The sequence below is a fragment of the Varanus komodoensis genome, unplaced genomic scaffold (genome assembly GCF_004798865.1).
Source record: "Varanus komodoensis strain SLA01 unplaced genomic scaffold, ASM479886v1 scaffold1, whole genome shotgun sequence".
Classification (NCBI taxonomy): domain Eukaryota; kingdom Metazoa; phylum Chordata; class Lepidosauria; order Squamata; family Varanidae; genus Varanus; species Varanus komodoensis.
In genome coordinates, this window is record NW_025335268.1 from 120,199,356 (window position 1) to 120,224,821 (window position 25,466).

General features: G+C 42.5%; 1 protein-coding gene across 3 annotated transcripts; it reads left to right on the plus strand.

Annotated features, from left to right (window-relative positions):
- Nucleotides 1–533: 533 nt before the first annotated feature.
- Nucleotides 534–24,839, plus strand: ELOVL1 (ELOVL fatty acid elongase 1). Of its 3 annotated transcripts, none has more exons than XM_044442899.1 (8): nucleotides 534–663; nucleotides 15,677–15,744; nucleotides 17,280–17,470; nucleotides 18,497–18,577; nucleotides 18,830–18,886; nucleotides 21,060–21,165; nucleotides 21,852–21,988; nucleotides 22,264–24,839. In XM_044442899.1, exons 2-8 carry the CDS (start codon nucleotides 15,699–15,701, stop codon nucleotides 22,507–22,509), a joined length of 864 nt encoding a protein of 287 aa, XP_044298834.1. In that variant the 5' UTR covers nucleotides 534–663; nucleotides 15,677–15,698; the 3' UTR covers nucleotides 22,510–24,839. The 3 variants fall into 3 exon arrangements, with proteins under 3 accessions (XP_044298834.1, XP_044298843.1, XP_044298851.1); XM_044442908.1 differs by lacking the exon at nucleotides 534–663 and adding an exon at nucleotides 694–3,318; XM_044442916.1 differs by lacking the exon at nucleotides 534–663 and adding an exon at nucleotides 694–1,073.
- The last annotated feature ends 627 nt before the right edge of the window (nucleotides 24,840–25,466 follow it).

Here is a 25,466-nt window from a genome sequence, read left to right on the forward strand (position 1 = left end):
CAATGCATAAATGGACGTTAAGTGACGCCAAATAAATTCCTTTCAAAGGCAAACAGCAGTTGGGAATGGGAGAGGGCGCTTTTCTGAAGATCGCTGACTGAAGGAAACATTAGAGTCCACCCACTCGTCCTACGTTCTGATCTGATTATCGCCGCACTCTAGTTATTTAAATTTTAAATAGTATATTAACATATTTACTGCATTTATTACGTTAGATTGGCTTTTCCTAATGAAAATAATGAGCGTCTCAGAAGAACATGCAGAGGATCGAGCAGCAAAAAAGAGCGAACCCTTAAGCCCACATTTTGGGGGTAGGAACCGCGGTGGAAGCACTAATTGTACCACAGACGTAATAATTCTCCAGGTCCTCAGGAAGAGGATAGAGCGGATGCGAACGCAAGCCAGTCCCACATGGGGGGGGGGGTCTCTGCGCCCGCCCCTTTCCCTCAGGCTTTCGGCCTTTCTGCGGCCAGAGCAAGACGACTGGCTCCTCCTCGGTGATGTAACTTGTAGTCACCGCGACTCTGCCAATCACGGCCAGCGGAGCGCTCGGGGCGGCCCCCTTTAACTCTGGGGTGACTCCGAAGCGGGTGTGCAGAGGAGGAAGTAGTGCTTGAGCAGCTTTCAGGAACGTGCCCATTTTCACCCTCAGTCGTCCGGCGGGTGAGTCTGGCCGCTTCAAGGAACACTTGGTGGCCTCAGCATGTGGTGGCTCTGGTCGCGGAGGACGACCCAGCTTCGCGTGGTCCTTGCTTGCCTGCCTGCCTGCCTGCCTGCCACGCCCTGTTTGCATTGGTCCCAATTAGCTTTCTTCGTTGGGACAGAAGCCGCACCCGTCCGGCACTCGGAGCTTTCGCTCAGTCGATGGGGAAATCCTTCCCTCGCCAGTAGTGCCTGGCACAGGCCGCTCAGATTGTCTGGCCAACTTGACAGGAGCCGCTCACGGGCCTCGCAGGCGCGAGTCTCTCTGGTTTAAGAGCCGGGAACCGGCTGGGGAAATACTTCTCTACCCCAGAGAGAGAGCTTGCATCGGGGTATAACCAGGGCTGCCTGGCTTCGTGTCTTGCAAAAAGGTGGGGAAATTCTTAGAAGTGCCCGGGATTAGACTGGGAGGACAAACGAAGATTTTGATTGGAGCGAGATTATCTAGCGCCACAGTTGGTTTTAAGGGAGTCTCCCCTGAACTCCAACTTAAAACTGGGTTGACTGCTGTGGAGGAAGCCGAAAGTAGGGTGTTACGTTGCCTAAGGGGATGGGGAAATAATTTTACTGTCATTCAAAGTTATCTTTTTTTCTATACGGACATAACTTCCATATTTTAAGTGTACCAGGCAGAAATTCAGCAGCTGACGCTTCCACCCTCCATATAGAAATGTACTACTATGTAAAACCACGAAAGATTTCCCTCTCCCTCGTAGCTGTAGCACAGTAGTTCAAGGCAGAAGGGGAAAGCGGCAACACTACGGGACTTCTTTTGAGTTGCCTGCCTTATTCTTTGATGGTTGCTGGAGTTTAGTTAATACCTGACCTATTGCTGCTCTCTAACCCCCTGCTTTTTTCCATCTTTCCTCCTTTCCTCTATTTTAAAAAATGGCAAGTACCTGCAGGAAGAGCTGAAAACGTCTTTCATAAGATAAACCAATTAGATCACAAATATTTGCTCATTAATTATGATTTTGTTATACAAATCTTTTAATAGTTGGCTATATATGTGGGGAGGAAGGGCAGTAAGGGGTAAATAGTGGTTCATTGCCTCCACTATTTGGGAAAGGAAGAGAAGAGATGAGTCATCTTTTCTGCTTCATTTGTTCCTCTGAATTTTCTCCCCAATAACCATAGAAAATCTTTACCCAAACCTCTATTCCCAAGGAGAAAGTGCAGCATGATTAAGAAGACTCTGCTTGTGTTTGCTTTAGGAGAATGTGACAGTGCTGATAACCTTGAGGATAACTGCTGTTGACAGTAGAATTAATAAGTTGCCTGAACAAAGTATAATGGCAAAAACTACAAACTTGTGGTTCATTTAAGGCTAATATGAATAATATTATGACATAAGTTTTTGTGGATTAGAATCCATATTACAAGGTTTCAGCTCTAATCTGCAGAAGCTTTTGTCATAATAGATTTGTTAAGTTGCCAGAACGTGCTTTGTTCTTGCTGCAACACAGACAAGCACAAGTTCTGGAAAATAATACAAAGTATAAAGTCATTCAGCAGTTTGGTGCCTTTAGGTACCATTTTTGAAGGCTAACCTGAAAATGAAGTTGAGACTTTAAAAATATGCCAACCCAGCACAAACTTCTAGAAATCCTGGCATTTTTTAAAAAAACATTCTGTGGTGACTTTTATACATCAAATCCATTTAGACATATCAGCTCTTCCCACCTTAACATTTAAAGCAGATCCTAGAATATCTGAGATTCTGAGTCTATATCCCACAGATTCACTTTTAACTTTAGACATTTTTTTAAAAGGGGGAGATAAACCGCGAGTTGCTTAACTCTTCCTCTTGCTTTTTTCTGCTTAAAAGTGCAGTGTGTGCTCCGAAGTCCTTTATTTGCATGATAGGAATAATGAAGATGAGTCACTAAACAGCTGGAAGTTGAGGGGATACTTTTGAGAGGGTGAAAAGAAAGAGTTAAGCATCTTCTCTTTTTCTCCACTATTTAAATGTGTGTGTAGCTGTACGTACTAGGGGAGGCCAAATGCTTCTGTAGTCACTTAGCAGCTGTAGGAATTAAAAAGCACTAAGCATCTACTTTAGATTTTAAAAATATTAGGAAAGATGCATGTGATTGCAAGGTGCATCTACTTTGTGCTGCATTATTTTGGAGATTGCATGAAGCCTTTCTGGTGTCTGGCCGGATCACTGTTGTACTTCACCGGATCATACATAAATGTAAGTCTTCTCCTTGTGTGTTCTTAGCAGCTTCTCACAAATACGGAGCTGGATTTACTCTGGAGTGGATTAGTCCAGAAACTCTTTCTGCTTATCCTTTATGCCATGTTCTGGATTAGAGCCAAGTGTGTGGAATGTACTTGTGGAGAAGCTGCTTTTCCTGACATATTGCTATGCTGTAATGAGACCTTATTCAAGTCAGAGAAGCAGATCTGGGATTCTGTGGCAAGAGCAAAGCTTAACTCACAGGAGAGTTGAAATCATATTTACATTTAAATAACCTAAATTAGCTTTCATGATATCTCACTACTTCAGTACATTTGCATCATCACCAATCACAAGTTATGCTGTTTGTACCTCAGATGTCACTGCCTGCTACAACTTGTGTGGAAGAAGACACTGTTTATTTGTCTAACCAGGTTGGTGGCCCATACTGTCCATGGTAGTCTTGGACTCAGCCTCATATGTGTCTCTCTAATCTACTCTGTTGATATTTGCTCCTTTCTACCCTTCCTACTCTTGAGATGGGTATAGAGGATGGTAAATTTACCTTCAAGTTTAAAAACTTGATACAGGAACAGTGAAAACAGCATTTTGCTCTTTTATACTATCAGGAGAGAAGCCTAGGTGCATTTTAATCAATAGGTGTGAAGTATGTCAGAGAGAATGGTTTTAATTGGATAGTGTGCCTCAGGCCATACCCTGAGTTGACACTCTAGGACAGAGCTATAAAAAAATGCAGACTGCAGGCAGCCTCTCCAGCCCCATTTGGAAAGCCCTTAGCTTGTGCTGTGGCCAGGAAGAAAAAAATGCTTCAGGAATTGGTTGCATGGTTTCTCCTCTTCTAGCCTCAATTTTATAGCATTCTATGAAGCAGTACTCAAAGGCCTGTGCTTATTTCTTAGGACACTGCAAGGATATGCAAACATACTCAAGCATACCTATATCTGCATACATGTACATGCATGTGCTCTGTCACCCCAACAACTACTCAGTAAGGTTCTCAGGGCCAAAATGGTCATTGTACCCTTACAATAGAATTTTGGAAATGACGTGGAAATGGGGGATGTGAGATGGTTGTTCATGATCTGATTTAGAAGCAGGACAAACATCTGGGTTGCTGGACTCAGGAATTCCAGATTCAGAAGATGCCTTTCATGAGCTGTCTACTTCAGAGCTGAAATAGGTATAAGCAGTTCATATGAAATGAATGAACATGAATGTAAGCATACTAGCATTCACATTTCATTTTATATTATGAGGGTAAGTAATACATCTTAATTATGCATCAAAATCATAAAATGGGCTACAAATGTAATAAAATTTAATAAGTTGAACAAATGGAGAAAGGGTACCAAGCATGTTGCTTGTCTGAGGTGCCAGTTGGTTTAAGGCCAGGCTTGCTGCTCTCAGTGTTTGTGTATAGAAGAAACATGGCATGATTGGACACACAGGCAAGTTGTACTAGAAAAATATTTCAAATTTCACTGTTATAATAAGTTGAGTCAAGGCAAATAGATAATAACTTAAATCACAATTTAGAAGAAATTTTCAGTTAATCGAATTTTTTAAAATGTGATTGAAGTAGAATGGATAATAACCACTGATTTACAGTGAAATAATTTATATTTGATATTCTGTGCAATACTTGCTTAAGCTCCCTTGATGTTTCTTCACTATTTTTCTTTTTATTCATATTCTCACTTCTTTCTTTTCTTCAAACATTACTGTTACTAAAATAATATATAAATAAGAAAATATTTCAATTTTTTAAATGTTACTATGGCATTTTTAGGTGACTGAAAACTCCTCCCCATTCTGTTAACAAGTGACTTGTTGGTGCGATTGCCAGGAGCTTGCATTCTTATCAGGCCCACTCATGAATGACTCATGCTGTGCCATCCCATCCCAGGCTGCCCTCCTTGAGTCATGGTTGTACTTTATTTGTTGGACTGTCGAGAGTATAAAAGTATCCCTGTGCTATATATTCGTCTGTATTTACTGTTCTAGCTGGTCTTCTGCATACTTCAGCCTTGGTTCAACTCTCTGAGTATTGCTTATTTAACACCTAAGATAACTGCCAGTTTGTTAGGTGGCAATCATTGCCTTTCCACTCAGTAACAAAATGTGTATGTGTATAAAGGTAGGAGTGGGGGCAGTTGGTTATCTTTGCCTATTCTACCTCTAGTATTCTTTCGCAAGGAGGTCTACCTATAGTGTTGTCTAAATGCTTCAAGAATTTTAACTGTGGACTCAGTAGCAATTCAGCAGCAAGACTTTCTACCATGGAGCAAGCACAATCCTCATCTAGCTCAAGCCTGGATTATCACTCAGGAAACGCATGTGACTTTCATTATTGACACAATGTCTATGAGTTGCATTTGAGAGAAGGAGAGGGTGAAGCTGGAAATGACTGCCATACCTCAAAGACAGATGAGAATTGGTTATCTAGTGCTCAAGATGAAAGTAGCCTTATTTGGCTTCTCCAAGGAAAGCCAATACCACTTATTATTATTATTATTATTATTATTATTATTATTATTATTATAACATTTCTATGCCGCCCCTTGCCGAAACCTCGGGGCGGCTTACAACATGATAAAATACATTGAAATACAATAGTACATAATAAATTACCATTAAATATAACAATACAAAAAATACATTGATTTACAAATACAAAATTAAAATTATCAGTATAAAATAAAAATATAGGAGGAGAAAGAGAAGGAAGAAGAAGTTGCCCAGGCCAGATCATATGTTTTAACAATTGAAATGATGTTTAAATAAAAAGGTCTTTACCTGGCGCCGAAAAACCAGTAACGACGGTGCCAGGCGGACCTCTTTGGGGAGTGAATTCCATAGGTTGGGCGCCACCGCAGAGAAAGCCCTCCTCCGGGTACTTACTCTCCTAATTTCTTTCATGGAGGGTTCCTGGAGAAGGGACTCTCCCGCAGATCTCAAAGGGCGGTCGGGCATATACGGACGTAAGCGCTCGTTCAGGTAGCCAGGACCCAAGCCGTTTAGGGCTTTGTAGGTCATAATCAACACCTTGAATTGGGCCCGGGCTTCAATGGGAAGCCAGTGAAGCTGATGGAGGACTGGAGTCATGTGAGCATAACGCCCCGTCCCCGTCAGCAACCTGGCAGCTCTATTTTGCACCAATTGAAGTGTTCGGACTGTCTTCAGGGGAAGCCCCACGTAAAGCGCGTTACAGAAGTCTAGGCAGGAAGTCACCAGCGCGTGTGTCACCGTCGCCAGGCAGTCGTATTCCAGGTAGGGGCGCAGCTGATTAATCAGCCGAAGCTGAAGGAAGGCGTTCCTCGCTACCGCTGTCACCTGAGCTTCCAAAGAAAGCTCCGGGTCGAGGAGTACACCTAAGCTGCGGACCTTATCCCTAAGAGGGAGTGTTGCACCATTCAGGACCAGGTCAAATCCACCCTCTCCGAAACCCGATCCGCCAACCAACAGGACCTCCGTCTTGTCTGGGTTGAGTTTCAGTTTATTGGCCCTCATCCATTCCCTTACCTCGGCCAAGCACCGGTTCAGCACAGCCACTGCCTCACCTGGATTAGTGGAGAATGAGAGGTAAAGCTGGGTATCATCAGCGTATTGATGATTCCGCAGCCCACACCTCCTGATGACCTCTCCCAGCGGTTTCATATAGATGTTAAATAGCAGAGGGGATAGAATGGAGCCCTGTGGTACCCCATGGCATAGCTGCCATGACGTAGAGACATGGTCCCCCAGCACTACCTTCTGGAATCGACCGTCGAGATAGGAGCGGAACCACTGCAAAGCAGTGCCTCCAACCCCCAATCCCGCAAGTCTATCCAGAAGGATACCATGGTCGATGGTATCGAAAGCCGCCGAGAGGTCCAGAAGAACCAACAGGGATGTACTCCCCCTGTCCTTCTCCCTGCACAGGTCGTCGTACAGGGCGACCAAGGCAGATTCAGTACTGTACCCGGGTCTGAAGCCGGACTGAAAAGGATCCAGATAATCAGTTTCCTCCAAGAGTGCTTGGAGTTGTCCCGCCACCACTCGCTCCAGCACCTTGCCCAGAAACGGGATGTTGGCCACAGGTCTATAGTTAGTGGCCATCTCTGGATCCAGTGACGCTTTCTTCAGGACCGGTCGTATTACCGCCTCCTTTAAAGGGGCAGGCACTCGACCCTCCCTCAGAGAAGCGTTAACCACTTCCAAAATCCAGGTCCCAATCCCGTGCTTGGAGTTATTTATTAACCAAGACGGGCAAGGATCCAATAGGCAAGTGGTGGGACGTACTCTTCCAAGCACCTTGTCCACATCATTGGGCCGCAATATTCCTGTTTGTGCTTGGGAACTTTCCCTGAAAATTACTGCAAGAAATAACTTGCCTTTAGGAGTGAGCCTGAAGTCTTTTACTTGAGTTATCAAGAAGAACATAAAGGCTATGAATATATAACCAAGACTATAATGTCCAGATTGCAGAGGGAGGGAAATACTGCATGCCCAAAAGTAATGAAAGGGGTACGATTTATCTGAATGATAGGAACCGAATGATGGCTTTATTGGGAGTTATAGCTGAGTTACAGGATGTGGAGAGAAATTGTATTTGTTTAATAAATGTTTTAGTATAAGATTTGCGTGGCAGTGTCACATCTAATCTGTTCTGACGTCAGATTGACTGAGCCTTGGTGTGTACAATTGAAAGGGTTTTTTTTTTTTTTTTTTTTGAGACAGATACAAAGGTAGGGGAAGGTTATAGGAGAAAATGCGGCATAGGAAGACTTTTGTTAGCTTTGTGCAAGGAAAGGCATTTCTGTCATCTTTGCAGGAAAGTTTGTAGATCTAGTTTCTAAGCCTGTCTGTCCAGATGCCTCAAATATAAGCCAAATTGATCTTTCAGGAGATTTAACCTTTCAAATCCATAAGACTTCATTGAAGAAATAATGTGTATATGAGGGAGTTAAGGCTGACTAAGAAGTAGCGAGGAACATATGGCTGGAGGTCTCAGAGGAACATATGGCTGGAGCAAGAAACTGGGCCCTGTTTTTTCCTACCTTAAAAGATTTGGAGCTTTCCAGTTAGCTTTTCTGCAGTAAACTCTTTTGGCCTGGCACACCAGTATAACCAGCCCTGATATCTACTGCAAGCCTTGGGGCTTTTTACAGGCTTCTGTGTTTGCCTGGACCATTGGGAGCTCCTTGTGTAACTTATGTAGGTACAGTTCTTTCTTTCCACAGGTTGCAGCATGTCCATAAATTCAAGGAAGAGTTGGACCTTCTTGCTTAAAGCTACTTTATTCTGGTAAACAGGTGCCAGCATAATTGATATATGTTTGGATTAGTACAATGAAAGGATATGCTGTATATATGTGTATGCATTTTCACCAAGAAGATGCTTGGGAGATAAGTTTAGCACTTTCTTGTGTGTGCATTGCTTTCCATTTCAGGGCAGCATGTTCCGGATTATTCTGGATGCTTTTGTATCCCCCCCCCCCACCCAGCAGAACAGCCATAGGAGCATTCCAATCCCCTCCTCCATCTCTATGCATCAATATGCTATTGAGAGATTCCTCCCTGCTCCCATGTGGGTGGCAGTACCAGGCACAACACTTCTATGTAAGCCACTCATGTGGGTGCAGGGCTTTGTGCTCTTGGCTTTGGAACGTTTGTGGGTTGGAGAAGCAACAGAGCTGGGGACCTCATCTGTCCTGTTTGCAGAAGTGGGTGGAACTGGAATTCAGGGATGAAAAGTTGCAGCTGTAAAAGAGACACAACTGGGCTTAATCTCTGTCTCTCTCTGTATGTGGGGGGTGTCTAATTAATAGTCACTCACTGGGAAGCAAACAGTTGAGTAGGTTGCTATTTAGATATATAGCTTTGACATGTTTGGGAAGGGATGATTCCTTGCTCCTGACTGCTGTCCTGAACCTCACTCTTGAACTGCTAGAGTACCAACATACCTCTATCACTTGTTTTGAGGTTGGCAGGAGCCTCACTTTTACTGAGTAGGAGAGAGCATTCAGTTGAAGCATTTTCCCTTCTTGGGGCAAGGTTTGAGTTCATTTTTCACAACCCTCCTAGCAATCTGTCAGAATGTGGTTGGTGAAGATTCCTATCTAGCCTGCCATTTCAGTCTGATGTAGTAGATAATTTTGTTAGGTATGGCTGCCAAGAAGGGCTGGTATTTGAACAATACAGTGTGGTCTTGCGGTATGTGAGAATGGTCAATTTAATGATTGCATGTCTCCCTTGTACTTTCCAGTTTATTCAAGTAGAGAGGTAGATTATTCTGTATTTTGGTCTGAATATTTATAAGGCACAGCTGCTCCATAGATTAAAGTGTACATTGTGCAGCAGAATGCTGAGTTTAATTCACATCCACTGTCAAACTGGCTGAGCAGGCTGGACCCATATAGTATGAAGGCGGAAATAGTAGTTCCTTCTGTGTACTGTTGATTTGCCAAGAAAGTAGCTTTATACAGTGTGTGCTGTTCAAAAGGTGCTGTACCAGGTTTCAGGCTTGTTCTTATTCAGGTAGGTGGAACTGATAATGAAGGACTTGGAAAATCTAGGTCACTATGTAGTCAGGGCATCCTACCTACATTATGACTGTGTTGGTTGGAGATTATTAGAGTTGTCCAACATATCCAAAAGGCATACCAGCATGAGCACTTTGGAATCAGTTAAGTCTTCTTTCAGCACTTAACTGTTGGAGCATCTTCTAGACTAGGGGTTTTCTGCTGGTCTGTGGGGGAGCCACATCCTGCTTGCTGCAGACCAGTGTGGGGGCTGGCTGTGCTCCACCACCTCTTCCTTGGTTAGCATCGCGTTCATGTGGGGTGTGCTGGTGCAGCTGGGTGCAGAGAAGTGGGGATGGGTGAGACAGCTTTTTGTTTCTGCCTCGGTGGCCCTCAAGGTGGTTTTCCTGTTTTTGCTGGTCCCTAGCTGCGGAAAGGTTGAAAACCACTGTTCTGGACTATCATGTAGGAGGTATGGGTCCAGAAGAGGGCAACAAAAATGATCCAGAGTTTGGAAACACGGCCTATGAAGAGAAACGAAGAGGACTGGGCATGCTCAGCCTTGAGAAGAGAAGACTGAGGGGGGACATCTCTCCTTCTCTAAGTACCTCAAAGGCTGTCACAAAGAGGAAGGTTAAGATCTCTTCTTGCTGATACCAGAGTGCAGGACATGGAATAAACAAGTCAAGCTGTGATAACCCAGATTCAGGCAAGAAATCAGGAAACGCTTCCTCACTGTCAGAGCAATACGACAGTGGAACTGGCTGCCTAGAGAGATGGTGGGCTCTCCCACACTAAAGTCATTCAAAAAGAAACTGGACAGTCACCTGAGTGGGATGGTGTAACAGCAGGGGATTGGACCCCATGGCCTTCATGGCCCTTGCAACTCTTCTATGATTCTAGGTGGGAAGGGCTTATCAATACCAGGCACAGTCTGTTTACCATAATATTTCTGCCTGTGCAGTAGTTGTAGGCTGTCCCTTCTTCTGTCCTGTCTTTTCTGGTGGATTTTCTAATCTCAAGGAGAGCCAAGAAAATTGGCACTTTCTTGCCATCTGTCTTTTGACAAGCTGCAGTTGTCCTTGCTTTCTTGCTTCTGGACAATGTCTGTTCATTCCCTTGGCAGCTTCTGAAAAGAGCAAAGGGCCAGCTCCTTCAGAATGATGCTGTACTTAATTTCTGTGCTTTGTGTGTCTGCCAGTGTCATCTGTTAGACATGCTTGATACCTTTCAGACTTGGAGCATTGCACAAAAAAGAAAGGCCGCTTTTAGGTAATGATTAGTGACTTGACTTATTGATCTTGTTTCTCAGATAGGGTTCCTAAATACCTTTCTAGCCCTATTGAAGCACTTGCTTCCTAAATAATGAATTTCTTTGCTGATTGAAGTATAGACAGTCCCCAGGTTATGAATGAGTTCCGTTCCTGAGAACATCTTTAAGTCAAATTTGTATGTAAGTTGGATCACATGAGTTAGCCAAATGTTTGTCTTAGTATATGTATATATTTTACATTTCTATGCATATAAAATACTTAAGAAATGCTTCCATATACAGTGTCTCTCTGCATTTGTGGGGGCTGGTGTGCGGGACCTCAGCAAAAGTGGAAGAACCGTAAATATCTCTAGACCCCACCCCAAACCTTAACTCTTAATACTGTTGACCATATCTGCACTGGATTGCTCCTCCCTCTCTCTCTCAGGCATTGGTCTGATCCAGCAGGGCTCCTCTTCTTCATTTATTACATTCTTACGTTCTTATGCTCCACCCTCCCTTTCACTCACTAGTGCCTCCTCTTTGCACCAGGGAAATGCCCTCTCTGGTTGAGCTGGGTTAGAAAGCATGCTTTGGAGGTCTTCCTTCTCTCCCCTTTCACTTCCTCTCTATCTATGGTGGTGATGATTTTCTGCAGTAGGCCACAAAATTCCAAACGTTCCTGCATTCATTATTATGAACCATTTGTCTTTAACTTAATTTTTAAAATTAATAGGTTTTATGGCAGTTTGGAAGTATGGATGTTCGTAACTCATAATTTGTAACTGGGGGATTGTCTGTACTTGTGCAGCACAGGTAAACAAGACATACAAACCACTGCTGTTTGATGCTTGTGGATGTGAACCTGGATAACTGGAAAAGCATAGTGAACAGATATAGTTTTCTTGAAGTCTTGAGCAATTCATGCTAAATTATTGTCCCTTTATTTTTTATTAAATATGTCTTCTGTTGTTATATCCTCTATTAAATAGGCTTGTTGGTCTACTGACAGCTGTACTTTTCCTTTGTTGTTATGTACTGTCAAGAGGTCTCTGACTGATGGTGATCCTGTGTATGAATGACCTCCAAAATGTCTTACCTCTGACAGCCCTGCCCAGGATTTGTAAATTCGAGGCTGTGGCTTCCTTTATGGAGCTGATCCATTTCATATTTGGTGTTCCTTTTCTTCTTATGTGTTCAACTTTCCCTAGCATATTCGTGCAGAAGAAGGCAAAAACTCCCTGGACTAAACAAGGTATGATAGCTTCAGTTTCGTCATTTCTTCTTCCAGGGAAAGCTCTGGCTTGATTTGATCTAGGATCCACTTGTCTGTCTTTCTGTCAGTCCAGGGTATTCGCAAAGCTCACCATAATTCAAATGCATCCATTTTCTTCCATCAGCTTTCTTCACTGTACTCTGTACTGTGTGCTGCTTTCACATCCATATGTAATCAGGGATACAATAGTGTGAATGATTGTGGTCTCAGTCTCCAGTCCTTATACTTGAAGATCAAATTTAGTTCCTTCACTGCTGTCCTTCCAAGTCTGTCGTCTTCAATTTTTTTGGCTACAGTCTCCATTTGAATTGATGACTGAGCTGAGATTCCACCAATTTCCACACCTTCCTCTGATTTTAATTCCATTTTTAAAGATTTATTCTGCCTATAGATTGAACAGATGCAGAGATAAAATACTCCCTTGTCTGATGCCTTTACTTAGGGGAAACTATTCTGGTTCTCCATAGTGATTATGTTTACACATAACCTAAGGAATACTGCAAAGTTACTTTTCTTACCTTGTGTCTTATAGCCACAGATCTGTGAAGTAATCACTCATCTGTATTTTCTATATATCTCCATCTTTCCTTCAAATAGCAGCACATATCCCATCAGTCCCTGTGGCTGGGAACCAATACTAGCACACACCTCACCTGCCTGCATTGCCTGCCTCTCCCCCATTGGCCTCCACGCTTCCCTGGGCATGTTCTCAGCCAGCCACCACCTCTTTCCCCTGCTGCTCTGCAGGGCCCCACCTACTCTTTAGAATAGCACAGTGGCTGCATAGGAGCAGCAACCAGACAGGAGGGCCACATATGACTCCTTCCATGGTCACTGCTGCTGGAGGCAGTCCCTGACCTCCCTCCTGTGCTCCTCAGCTGGCCCACCACTGCCATGTCCACCATTTTGCCACTGCACCCCTTGCTTCTTCACTGCTTTCTGCCATGCCAGCCTCGTGAGGTGTGCGTGTGCAATAGAGAAATGCCAGCCTTGCAAGCTGTGCAAACGAGAGATTCCCATCTTGCAAGATGCATGCACCTCACGAGACAGGCATCTCTCGTGCATGCGCCTTATGAGGCTGGCTTGGTGTGGAGTGACAAAGGGGTGAAGGAGCAGAGTGGTGGGCAAGGCAGCAGCTGGGCAGTCGAGAATTGGGGAACATGCACCAAGAGGGGGGGCAGAATGCAGGGGCAACCCATCAGCACCCTGTGCATGGGTAACTCAGCTGTTGCTAGGCAAACAGGGCAGCAGATAATAGCAGCTGGAACAGCTGCAGCCACTTTTGCCACCAAATTTGCTGGCCAAAAATGGGGAAACCACATTGCACCTGACTTCACATATAATAAGAAACAATGCTGAAACATGGAAACTTTAGAACAAACTCTTGGTCCTTCATAGTGATTCACAGTAACCAATGTGCTGCTTGGTTGAATGCTTCCAGTATTCACACATAATGACAAGCCATTCCTGCCATGGCTTGTCGTTACGTGTGAATACAGCCATTCTGTCCTAACAAGCAGCTTCTTCTCAATGATGCAGGTTATGCATCAGGACAATCAGGTGCTGAAGCATGACCATTTCTTTCAGGACCATCCATAACATCTCATGGTCCCCACAGTCAAAGGCTTTGCTGTAGTCTTTAAAGCACAGTATGATCTGGAATTTTTTGGTGTGTTCCAGTAGCCAACATATATTTGCAGTATGATCTCGACTGCCTCTTCCTTTCAGAATCCAGCTTGAATGTCAGACAGTTCTCACTCCATATAAGGTAATATTCTTTGTTTCAGCACCTTGAGCATCACTTTGCTCTCATGGAAATAAATCCAGTTGTCCCATGGTTGCTGCACTCTTTTGCATCTCCTTTCTGAGGTATTGGAATGCATATTGAATGTTTCCAGTCTGGGCCATTGTTTGTTTTCCTTATTTTTGGTGTATTATTGTTGGGATATGGACTAATTCATTCTCTGCAACTTGGAATAATACAGTGGGCAACCTTTCTATCCTGCATGCTTTGTTCCTTCTAAGTGCTTTCAGAGCAGCTTTTAATTTTCTTCCTAATATTGCAGGTTGTTCCTCATAGGATTCCCCTTTCAAGGAGTCTGTCATCCTTTCTTCTCTGCTGTATAGTTCTGTATATTACTTCCATCTTCTCATTATTTATGGTCAGACAGTATATATATTCCAGTGCTGGGCTTTCAGCGTTCTTAATCTAGGTTTGAATTTCCCTTTGATTTCTTGGATCTTCTAGAAGAGATTTATTGTTGTTCTCCTTTTTTGTTGTGCTATTTCTTTTACTGCTTCTAAACCCAATTTCTTTATAAGTGATATATGTAACCTTTTGTATATTCATATTGTTATTCTTTATTCGGGTGTTCAAGCTTTATTAATTGTGTTTCTTAGGTAGGGTTCCTAAAACCTTTTTAAACTTCTTGCAGCCCTTGTTGCAGCTTATAAACTAGATTTATCAACAATATAGGGTTTGAAAGAACAGGATAAAAAGGATCTTCTATTTGTTCTCCTTAATTGCAATCTGCATGTGATTCTGTTGGAAGTTTTTTAGGACTGCTCACTTGTTAATCCTATTTTTGATTACTTAATACATGATTTTTTAAGTTCTCCAGTTTGTAGTCTCTTCCACATTGTAGGCAATTGACCATGTCTACTACAGATTAGTAGGCTATGTGGAAAAAAATAAGGCTTTTGCAAAGGACAGAAACTGGCTATGTTGCCTTCAGCATTCAAAAGTTTGGTATCTGCTTTGGCATTCTTGCTTGGCAGCACTGAATCAGCTACAGGATTTAGGAAAGGCAAGATCTGTGTATGCACATGTGCTTTGCACTGACACAAAATGCTGAAACAGCCATATTGTTCCCTGACTTGAGGGATGAGTTTTATAATAACCTCTGACTAAAGTTATAATATTAGCTATGGAAATATCTATGATCGTTGCATGTATGGATCAGCCATTTCTTATATGGGGCCAAATACAGGAGGGTTGGAAGTTGTTAAAGCTTGGAAAGTGTGGCTTCCTTTCTGAGTATAGTTGGCATGCTGTATTTCCTGTCGTCTAGAATTAAGGGAGAGGCCATTACTGTACACTTGCTGGTTAATGAACAGTTTGAGAAGGTTTTCCTCCATTTGGGGTCATGGTGAGTCACACAGGGCTGGGCCAGGTGCTAGTTGTTGCTGCATGACAGTGCCCACAAAGTGGACGCAGATGCTTTACAATTAACACATCATGTGCAGATTGTGTCTGTTCCTCCTAGAGAAAGACATGCATGTGACTATGCTAGGAGTGATCTTTTTCTCTTCCCCATCTTGGATGAAAGTACCCACAGAGCTGTGTATGCTAGACTGAAATACTGATTGTTGGGCTTGATTCAACATATTTATTACTCCTGTTGTAGCCTCTATGGCTTTTACCAGTGGTTCTGATGGGACAAAGTGACACAGCTTCCCAGGGGACATAATGCCTAATAGAGGAGATTTTAGGGCCACAAGATAATGTCCATAGCTGGTTTTAGCAGGAGACACATTTTGTATCTGGGAGGTTCCATGTGATCTATTGCTGCCCTGGTGACTGGCAAAAAGAGCTGAAGGAATTTGAGAGAATAGCTAATTTCATAAAAATAGTTGACAACATTGTGCATTCGTGCAAACCATTCTTTAACTGGGCCTGGGCTAAAGCCTCACTTATAGATTGTCCTTGTGGTCTGACTCATTCTCTTGCTTCTTGTACAGAGCAATTTCCAGTACTATTGCCATGGACTCACTAGTGAATATGTATCAAGACTTCATGAAGGGAGCAGGTGAGCTTGTATTACTAACGAATAGAGGACTAACGAATAAAAGACTTACCTAATTTTCCTTTTGGCTCCTAATGGGAAACAAGTCTGTGGCTGCCTTATAATTACTACCTTTTTCCTCACAGATGTTACAAAGACTATAGTCAGCTGATATGTATACTGCATTTTCCACAATACAGTGAGCTCCAACCAGCTCACAAAACCCCCAAATACGAGAGTAATTATAATAGATTGACGGGGTTCTCAGTGCAACAACATATCATGAGTGAAAAGTTGTGGTGGGTTGTTGTGCAAACCTGAACCTTCATTCATCCTGAACCTCTCCCTGCAGGGTGGATTGTTTGAGAACTGGTTCTTCTGTGTTCTAAAACCTCCCCACCTTTTCCAGAGTTGTCATATTGGAGGTGGTCCTCCCCATCCAATCAAGTCAGTTAGATTCCCTGCTCAGGAAGATGGAATAGTGCAAGCCATCCTTTCTTCTTCTTCTTTGAGTTCTGACAGCTCAGGCTTCCTTTTAAAATGGGTGGTTTTATGGGGGGTGTCAACTATCAAAAAATCGTTAAAAGGAAGCTGCCAAAACTGCTTATGGAGAAGAGTCTGGTTTGGCGAAAAGGGAGGAAAAGAAAGGATTTCACTGAAAAGGGGATGTTCTACTGGCTACCTGCTATTGCCAACAAAGAACACATGTGGCTTTGCTTTCCCCTGAGTGTTCAGTGTTTGACAGCTATAAAGGGAAAGCAAAGTAAAAAAAAAAAGCCCTACCTGTAGTCTCTCTGGGTCAATGGTCATGCTTTAGTGCCTGCTGTACTTGGAACACACCCCCCTCCCAGGGTGTTGCCCAGGTGAGGCATCCCATTTTGAACCTGTGGAAGTACACACCTCTGGCTCAGTTTTGAAAAATGCAAACTCTGCACATTGGAGGCAAAAAAGAAAAAGGTGATAAAGCAGTGACAGGTCCTCTGGTGTGTCTATTTCACTGGCTGTGAAACAGTGGAATGGGAAAAGTGATACCCAAACTGTGGCAGGTGGGATGCAGCAGGCATGAAAGGATCACAGTTGGTAAGGTGAGGAGAATGCAGAGTCACAGAAGTACCAAGCGGGTGGTGCAATCCATGCTGAGCCCAAAAGGTGGGTGCACTGCAGGTAGTTTCACAGGGTGGGCTGCCCTAATAATCTTATCTGCAGTTCATTGAAAACATAGCAAAAATTAAATAAATGTAAGATACACCAGCAGTTCAGTTAACAATATCCGTAATAACATTATGCCCACATCTTTGTCAGTAGAATCTTATTTTAAATATTTGAATTTGTATTTTGATTCTGTTTTCTTCCTTTTATTGTTCAGTGCTCAGCAATCCTGTTGGATGTAGATCATTATATAAATCTTGTAAATAAAATGAGTAAATAAACAAACAGCTAAAAAGTTCATATAAAGAGAACATCTAATCCCAGGTACACTGAGATACTGATAACAGAACAGTGGAGAGTATTGGTGAGCTATCCTGCACACCTTGGAACAATCTACTTTTTTCCTACAGATCCCCGGATTGCCTCTTACCCACTTATGGGCTCACCGTGGCCTATGACTGGTATTTTACTGAGCTATGCCTTCTTTGTATTGTCACTGGGCCCTCGGCTTATGGCCAATCGGAAGCCTCTGAACCTCAAGACATTCATGGTTGTTTATAACCTTGCAATGGTAGCACTGTCACTCTACATAGTGTATGAGGTAAGCATTTGTTTTCTGTGATAGATAGTGCTTCTGGTACCTTTGCAATATCTATTTCAAGGTCTCTCCTGTTCTGACATGTGCGAAACTGTGGCTGGAAAAGAAAATGTTGGGCTTTTGTCAGCCAAAGGCAAAGGATTAGACATTAGAGTGCTGAAAAACCATATCAATAATATGCAACAATTTCAAAAAATAAGAGCCCTTATTATGCCCAGTGAAAAAATAGGAGGCCAGTATAGAAATAATACCTTGCTCCATTAAAGGGAATGTAGACTTCCATTAATAAACACTTGGAACTTTTTCTTCCAAAAACTGTATGACAGAGGAACCTAAAGTAAGGTAATTCCTAATAAATAATCCACCCTGAAAGTTTCTATAAGCTCTATTGTATGGCATTGAGCCAGTTGACCATAATCACACTAGATCAGACTGTGCCTTTGTTATCTAATAAATGATATGTGCATACACTTTATTCTTGTATGTCTGGGTATAAATGCTCAACCTTTTTGAGTCACGAGAACTGTGTGCACTGTCTCTGTTTTAATGTCAAGGTGCAAAGTAAGTCTTTTGGGCTTGTACTGTAGTGCCTGAGTATATAAGAACACCACCTCGACCAGCCTTCCCCAACCTTGTGCCTTCCAGACATGCTTGGACTGCAACACCCAGAATTTTCAGTCAATGGCCCTGCTGGAATTCTGGGAGTTGTGGTTCAAATGCCTCTGAAGGCCACCAGGTTTGGGGAAAGCTAACCTAGACAAAAATACATCAACCAAAAACCTAAAGGAGAGAAGACGCAAGTGTATATTGTGCAGATTGCAAATGGCATCACTGTTACTGAAATGAAAATTAGACAATGTTTTAGGTTTTGTGCTGATTTTTGCACATAGTAGGCATGCCTTCAAGAAGGATTTGTATGGCAAAGAGGGTGTATGACACACAGCTGGTGAATGGTATGTGACTGGAAATGTATGTTTTAATGAGGAAGAATTATATGGATGGTGTGCTTCAACTGTTTTCTTCTTGCAGTTTCTTATGTCAGGCTGGTTGAATGGCTATACCTGGAGTTGTGACCCAGTAGATACATCACAGAGTCCTACAGCTCTACGGGTATGTTCTTTCTTCCCCCATACCTCAGTCTTCCTCATGATTTCCCCCTTCTGCATGGATTGTGTGCCTTGTTTTGTTTTTCAATATGAAACATGTTTAGTATTTATTACCATTATATGTTGAGGTTTCTCCAAAACAAGAGATGAGGCTTGTGAGGTACAGAAGAAAGAGATGCAGAACAAAAGAGAGGGAGAGAAAGTGTTTGGTGCTTCAATGGCCAAGATTACTGATTTTTGCTCTGTCTCTTAATAGATGGTCCACGTGGCCTGGGTTTTCATCTTCTCTAAGGTCATTGAGCTCATGGACACAGTAAGTTATTTTGGCTCCTTTGTGATTGCTCCTATCAGGCTTCTAGTTCTTTAATTGCAGCACAGTTAGCTATACTTTTTTTTCTTAGACCACACTGATGGTATTGAGAAAGGTAATGGCCAATTAGTTGTACTGCGCTTTCTGGCATAAATCACTCTTATAACTACATGGTGACTAGACCTTTGCACTTGGAGCCCATTAACCCAGCAAGATACTCTGGGTGGAGCAGGATGGGCTTTCGTTTCTGTGCTCCTGGTTGCTCACTGTCTTTGTTCATGCTGCTAGCATGTTTATGTGTGCAAACAATACAGATCTATGGGAAACATAATTGGTGTGTAGCTACTTTTAAGTTGAGGACATTAGCTCAAACATACCATAGAACTTAATTCCACTGTGTGGAAATTAATATTCGCATTAGTTTAAAAACAAAGTTTTATTTTAATGGAGATTGCACATAGGACAATGTACAGATCTTAACAGACTTAATTAATAGAACAAAAAGACAAGATTAGAAAGTTAGTACTACCAAATAAGGAAGTGAAGGTGGTGCTAGGGAGACAGGGGTTGAGAAGCTCTGCAGTGAGAGGAGCTCAGGTGCTGGTGAAGTTGGATTGTCCATGCAGAAATAAAGAGAACTGGGAGAACTATATTGAGGGATGGCTTTTACTGGCTTGATTCAGAGGAACAGACTTCACTTCTGGGTTGGTTGTAAGAAATCTCAAAAATGATGTGCGTACAGATCGCCCTCAAGTTCCCCAGCAGGTGCAACAATGGGGCAGTAGCCTCAAGGTGCTGGTGCTCTTGTTGACAATGGGCTGCACCATGTCCACAGATATCACCATGTCCACAGATATTTGGAAGAAGAGCATCTGGTGGATGAAGCTAGCGAGAGTGAACAGAAGCAAAGCTGTTCATACGATCCCACAGCCACCACACTTCGATTAAAAATAGCTTTAGATGAGAAAACCTGGCTAACAGGGCTCCTCTTAGTGTTTCAGTAGAATTCAAAAGATTGCACATGCCCTCAAACTTTTTAGTAACCATTTTCCTTGACCACTTCCCATGGATCCAGAATTGGCAAGTCATATGTCAAGATGGTCACAACACAAGCCAAACTGTGTTCCTGACTGTATGGAACCCAGCTTTGCATCTCAGCCATTTGATGTAAAGGATTCACTCCAGGTATACAAGGTCTTTCCAGGCGAACACAGCAACATAAGTTGGTTTAATAGGATAATACAAGGAGAATTCTGGACCAGGAAAATCATGGGCGTGGCACCAGACTAGAACAGAATCATGCTAGCAAAGAGTTACAAGGAATAATGATGTAAAGCAGTCAGGCCCCATTTTTACTCTAAGAACTGTGAGGTGTACACCTAGTATGAGGTGCATGACCAGAAAAAAGAATGAATGATTACTGCTGAGACATCAATATTTTCATCTGGTTAGACACAAAGAGTACAAAGGGTTTGATTGCTCTATGATAGGTGAAACAAAGAAAACCAGTTTGTTCACACAATTGAATTAAAGGTGCAGGGAAATTCCTTGGCTCTTTATTAGTTTCACATCTGGCTAGTAGCTAATTAAGTTACTGTATATTAATAACAAAAGAATGATTGGGATTACTTAGTATTGTTCTTGTGCTTTGACTTTGCTGAACTGGCAGATAGGTAAGGATGCTTCAGCCTTGGATACATTTTTTGCCAGGGTGTGTAACTGTCCTCATGGGTTACTTAGCTGGGTGGTGGCATGGCAATTTCACTGTTTGCTCTAAGGGATACTTGCACGGATACTCAGATTAAGTCTGAATGAAGTTTGTGTGCACGGACTGGTGCCTAGAGGCTTAGTCTTGTTCCTGGCTTTTATTCATGCTGTGACAGAACAAAATGGATTGCTGAGCTAAGGTGTCAGAGTAAAGTTCAGTAAATCCACAGCTCATAATACAAGTAAGCAGAGAACCAGCATGTCTGAAGCTCCTTTGCGATGCCCTTCCAATAAACAGTTGAGATTTGCCTAGGGATAATCTGAATGTTGCCTTTTGGGGCATCAGCCATTGTGTTTCTTCTCTTCTACTCAGCGTCTTGGAGTAGTTTGTCAGATGAAGGAAAGTGGCATTGCAGTCATATCTCAGCCAAGCCAAAACCCATCTCTCACAATCCACTGTTGCTTCTAGGTGATCTTTATCCTAAGAAAGAAGAATGAACAGGTGACCTTCCTGCATGTGTTCCACCATTCAGTGCTACCCTGGAGCTGGTGGTGGGGTGTCAAGTTTGGCCCAGGTGAGACTTAGGGAAGGGATGAGCCTTCCTCTGAGTTCTGAAAAAACATTATCTGTAACACGATGTTCAGGTGTGTGACTCCCTTATGCAGTTGTGAACATGAAACGGGATGGTTCAGCTTGAGAGTCCTGCACTGAGCAGGGGGTTGGGCACAATGGCCTTCTTGGCCCTTTCCTACTCTACTGTTCTATGATTCTATGAAAAGCATGTGCCTCCACTGAAAGTATATACACTCTGAATATCTGTATACACTGTGGCTGCAGACTCCTTTTCTGATGGGTATGCATCAGTTGTTTCTGTTTACTGTCACATTCTGGTGTATACTAAGCTATGAAAGGATCCCATATTCCTAGAATCCCATTTTGGAAGAACCATCAAAAGCCAAATTCTATGTTCTTCATTGACAAGTCAACTTCCTTTGAGCTAGTGTATGATTTACATTTGAGTGTGCCACAAACAATAGACAGGCACACAATTAGTACTTGCAGAACAGTAGTGCCAAATAAAATAAGTGACCAAAACTGTGTAGCATATGCCCTATTGGCATGAACTGGGCCATCTGTGCTGCCCTCGTATCTTGGATAACTCTGGAGAAGCAGGGAATGTCTAGTGCATGCTAGAAATAATGTGTCAAGTTCAGAGACCTGGAGTGTGTTTAATCTTCTTTTCTCTGTCTTATCCTGCAGGAGGAATGGGCTCCTTCCATGCTATGGTGAACTCGATGGTACATGTAGTCATGTACTTTTACTATGCACTCTCAGCTGCAGGGCCTGCCTTCCAAAAGTACTTGTGGTGGAAAAAGCACATTACTGCCATTCAGCTGGTAAGTAGTAAAGGGAAAGGACCAAGCCATTCATGCCAGCACCTCCAGCTGGGCCATTGGTCTGTCACACTGTCCTGTTCTCTTTCTCTTGACTAGTAAATGGTCAAGAACTACAGTGCTTCATTTGATGTTTGTTGCCTGTACTAGACTCCTATGTGTTTCCCTAGTCCCTTCAACCTTGAATTGACTTTCTCTAAGCATCTCCTCTGTGGGTGGAGAAGGGGATATGGTTCTAAACTTTATTTCAATAACCTCTCCCTTGCTTCTGCTTCCAGCTGCAGTTCGTGCTCGTCTCCATCCACATCTCACAGTACTACTTCATGCCCACCTGTAATTACCAGTTCCCAATCTTCATCCACCTCATCTGGATTTACGGTGTTATCTTCTTCATCCTCTTCTCCAACTTCTGGTACCACTCGTACACCAAAGGCAAGCGTCTGCCCAAGGTCTTGAGAGAATCCCAGCAGAACGGTTTCCATGAGAATGGTGCCATTGCAAATGGCAAAGCCAAGGCCAACTAGAGGGGTGGGATCAAGATGACTCGGACCATCTGGGCCTGTTAGCCAGACCAAGTGCCTACAGACTGTTGTCTTGCAATTCCATGCCACCTTCCCAATTGCCCTGTATTTCTCGTTGCCTGGCCTTCAGTTGTCCCAGGGGAGAGAGGCTGCCTGGGGCTGTCGGTGCTGGATCTAGCCCAAGGTCTCCAAAGTGCCTGTGTCTGCCCTGGGCTGGGCTCACTCCAGAGCTGGACCAAAGCAGAACCCTGCCAGATGGGGCCCATCTTTCCATTTAGTTCTATGTACTCCATGTGATCCAGGTGGGAAATTTTGTTCCTCTGCCCCTCCATCCCAAATCTGGGTTGTCTTTTGTTCAGTCTATCCTCTCTACCCATTGGTGTCCTGCCATTCATACTTGAATGTAAGTGGTCCCCTGTTGCTCCGGACTCGGCTTGCCCCAGAGATACCTTTTCCTGTGCTGTATGCAAATGGGTGCTACAGGCCAAGGGTTTCATTCCTGCTGCCTTGGCTGGCCTCAGTGTTCATCCTTCCACATAAATTCAATTTTTCATTGCTCTGATCTCATGACCTTAGCAATAACTCTGGACTTTGCTCTCCATGGGTTGATGACAACAGGCACGTCTTGCCCCATTGAAACCAAGGGAGAATAGGACACTATTGTCCAGCCTGCATGCTGTTGCTCTGTGTGCCTTCTTTGATTTTATTATTATTAGTGGATCTGCTCCAAGGAGCAGAATCTCCCTCTTTCTAAACCTTGGAGAGGACACCTCATGGAGAGGTGCCTTTTTCCCGAGTTTCCCGCTTGTATTCACAGAAATAAATGGATGGAAAGAGAATAGTAGTTCTTGTTCTTGATTTCAAGGCTTTGGAGAGATTGTACCACCCACACTATGTTTTGACACATACATTAGCTATTTTTCAAATATGATAATCCTGTTTTAAAGCCTTTAAGCAAAGTTCATTGTTAGGTTGAAATAGAAACATCTGTAACACTATTTAATATCCTTCTGCTGCTGTTATTCTGCTGTACACTAGTTCTTTTTCACTCTCTCCAACCCCTTCTGAGATATCCTAAACTAATGCTTAGTTTTGATAACGAATTTTTATTTTGCAAGAGATACTTAGCGGTGTCATTTGGAAATAGTAAAATAGACTTTTTTGTTCTCCTGTGCATGTCTGTTTTCAACATTATTTGTAGTGCATAACTAACATCTGATCACCAGTCATGCTGGACTGATGAAAAACGAACATGACATTGTTTTCCAAATGAGATTTTCTGGTATGGCTTGCTGCTAGAATTGTTTTGCCTTTTCTGCTCTAAAATGGCCTCTCACTGGCAAACCTAGAGTAAGTGGTCTGTGATCAAGACCATTTGTTTTCCTGTGTTCCTAATTGAACAGTCTGCATTTATATTCAAGATAAAACCTCTAGCTTACTACAAATGTTTACAGTAGTTTAAATCTGACACATTTTATCAGTGTAAACAGCTTTGGTTCTATATCCTGTTGTGTATAGACTAGAGTCGCTACTGTCTACTTGAAATCTGCTAGCCTGCAGCTTTGTGAATGGCTTGGCATCTTCTGGAAAAGGTTTCTGTTTGGACTAGCTGATAGACTATACATTGAAACCCTATAAAGATGTTGTAGGGCTGAGCTATATGTTTGACAGATGAAGAAAGCTACAGGAGAAACCTGTTGCACAAGGAGTACAAGTTGCACTCAATTACAGTTACTTCAGATGGTTACCACATGATATGTATAATAGACTGAACTTGAAAATGAGCTTAAAACTACTAGCTTGAAGAGTTTGGGGGATGGATTACCCACCCATAGCCATTAATACTAGTTGCCTTACTGATGGCCTGAAGAACAATTTCCCCAGTTTTAGAAAAGCTATACTGATTATTTTTACTGTTGGCAGCCTGCTATATTTGTAGCCTAAATTGCATAAGCTTATTACTATAGCTTCACTGAAGCTTTTATTTACTGAAGGATGGGAAGTATGCATGTGAAACATATTGATTGTTCCAGTAACTTCCTTTGGAAACATTTTTATTTCCTAAAAGTTAAGCATTTTAAAAATAGCAACTTTCTCATCCTGAGGTTTGCAAATGAATCAACTTTTGGGGCACATGTTTTACTAATGTAATTCCTCACTTGGCTATTCTTGTCTATAAAAGGAATCCCAAACATCTATTTTTTCTCTGAAAAGTGAAAAACTCATGATCAGAACAAAGTGAACATTAGTCTTTTTCCTATGTTATATTACTCTCAGTATTTATTGTTGGACATTACACTGTGTTACAAGTAAAAACCTCTCCATCTGCATCAGCTTTTTATGTTCTGGCCTGATATTTAACACTGTGTGCATTTTTTCCTAAAGAGAACGTAACCGTTGTAGGAAGATTAGATAGAGTGTACTTGTTAATATCAATTCAGTACTAAATCAGACTGGTTGATGCTTTTATTTCTAATTAAGGTAGAGCTGCTTGCCAAGCTTCTCATTAATAGCAATTGAGGTTATTATTACATAATATTGTATTTGTATTTGACATCTGTTAAAAAGGTAGGAAAAAACTGTCAGAGGGGAAGCATGCATGTAGCTGCTATAATCTTTTCTACATCAATAAACACATTGTTCTATAAACTTTATTTCTATTCCGCCACATTACAGGAATACAGTTGAGGGTAGGAGAAGGTATAACTTGTAAACCATAAAAGCAAGCTAGAGTACGGATGTCATTCCTAAAGACTGTGTTTAAATAAGAATGAAGCTGTCAGCTATACAAAGCAGAAGAATCCAGGAATGGTCAGTATTATTATTAAGTTATATCCTACCTTTCTCCCATTGTGGGACTTGGTGTAGCTACATATAGTCCCCAGGTGTCTCCACTCCAAGCTCAAGCTTCGACATGGTAGATGCCTTATATGCCTTCACTCTCTGAATTTACTATAATG

Excerpts from the sequence above, each read along its gene's own strand:
- ELOVL1 (XM_044442899.1), top strand. The coding sequence starts at position 15,699 with ATGGACTCACTAGTGAATATGTATCAAGACTTCATGAAGGGAGCAG. Across the intron at positions 18,887-21,059 it reads TCATTGAGCTCATGGACACA|GTGATCTTTATCCTAAGAAA; the intron begins GTAAGTTATTTT and ends TGTTGCTTCTAG. Across the intron at positions 21,166-21,851 it reads GGGTGTCAAGTTTGGCCCAG|GAGGAATGGGCTCCTTCCAT; the intron begins GTGAGACTTAGG and ends CTTATCCTGCAG.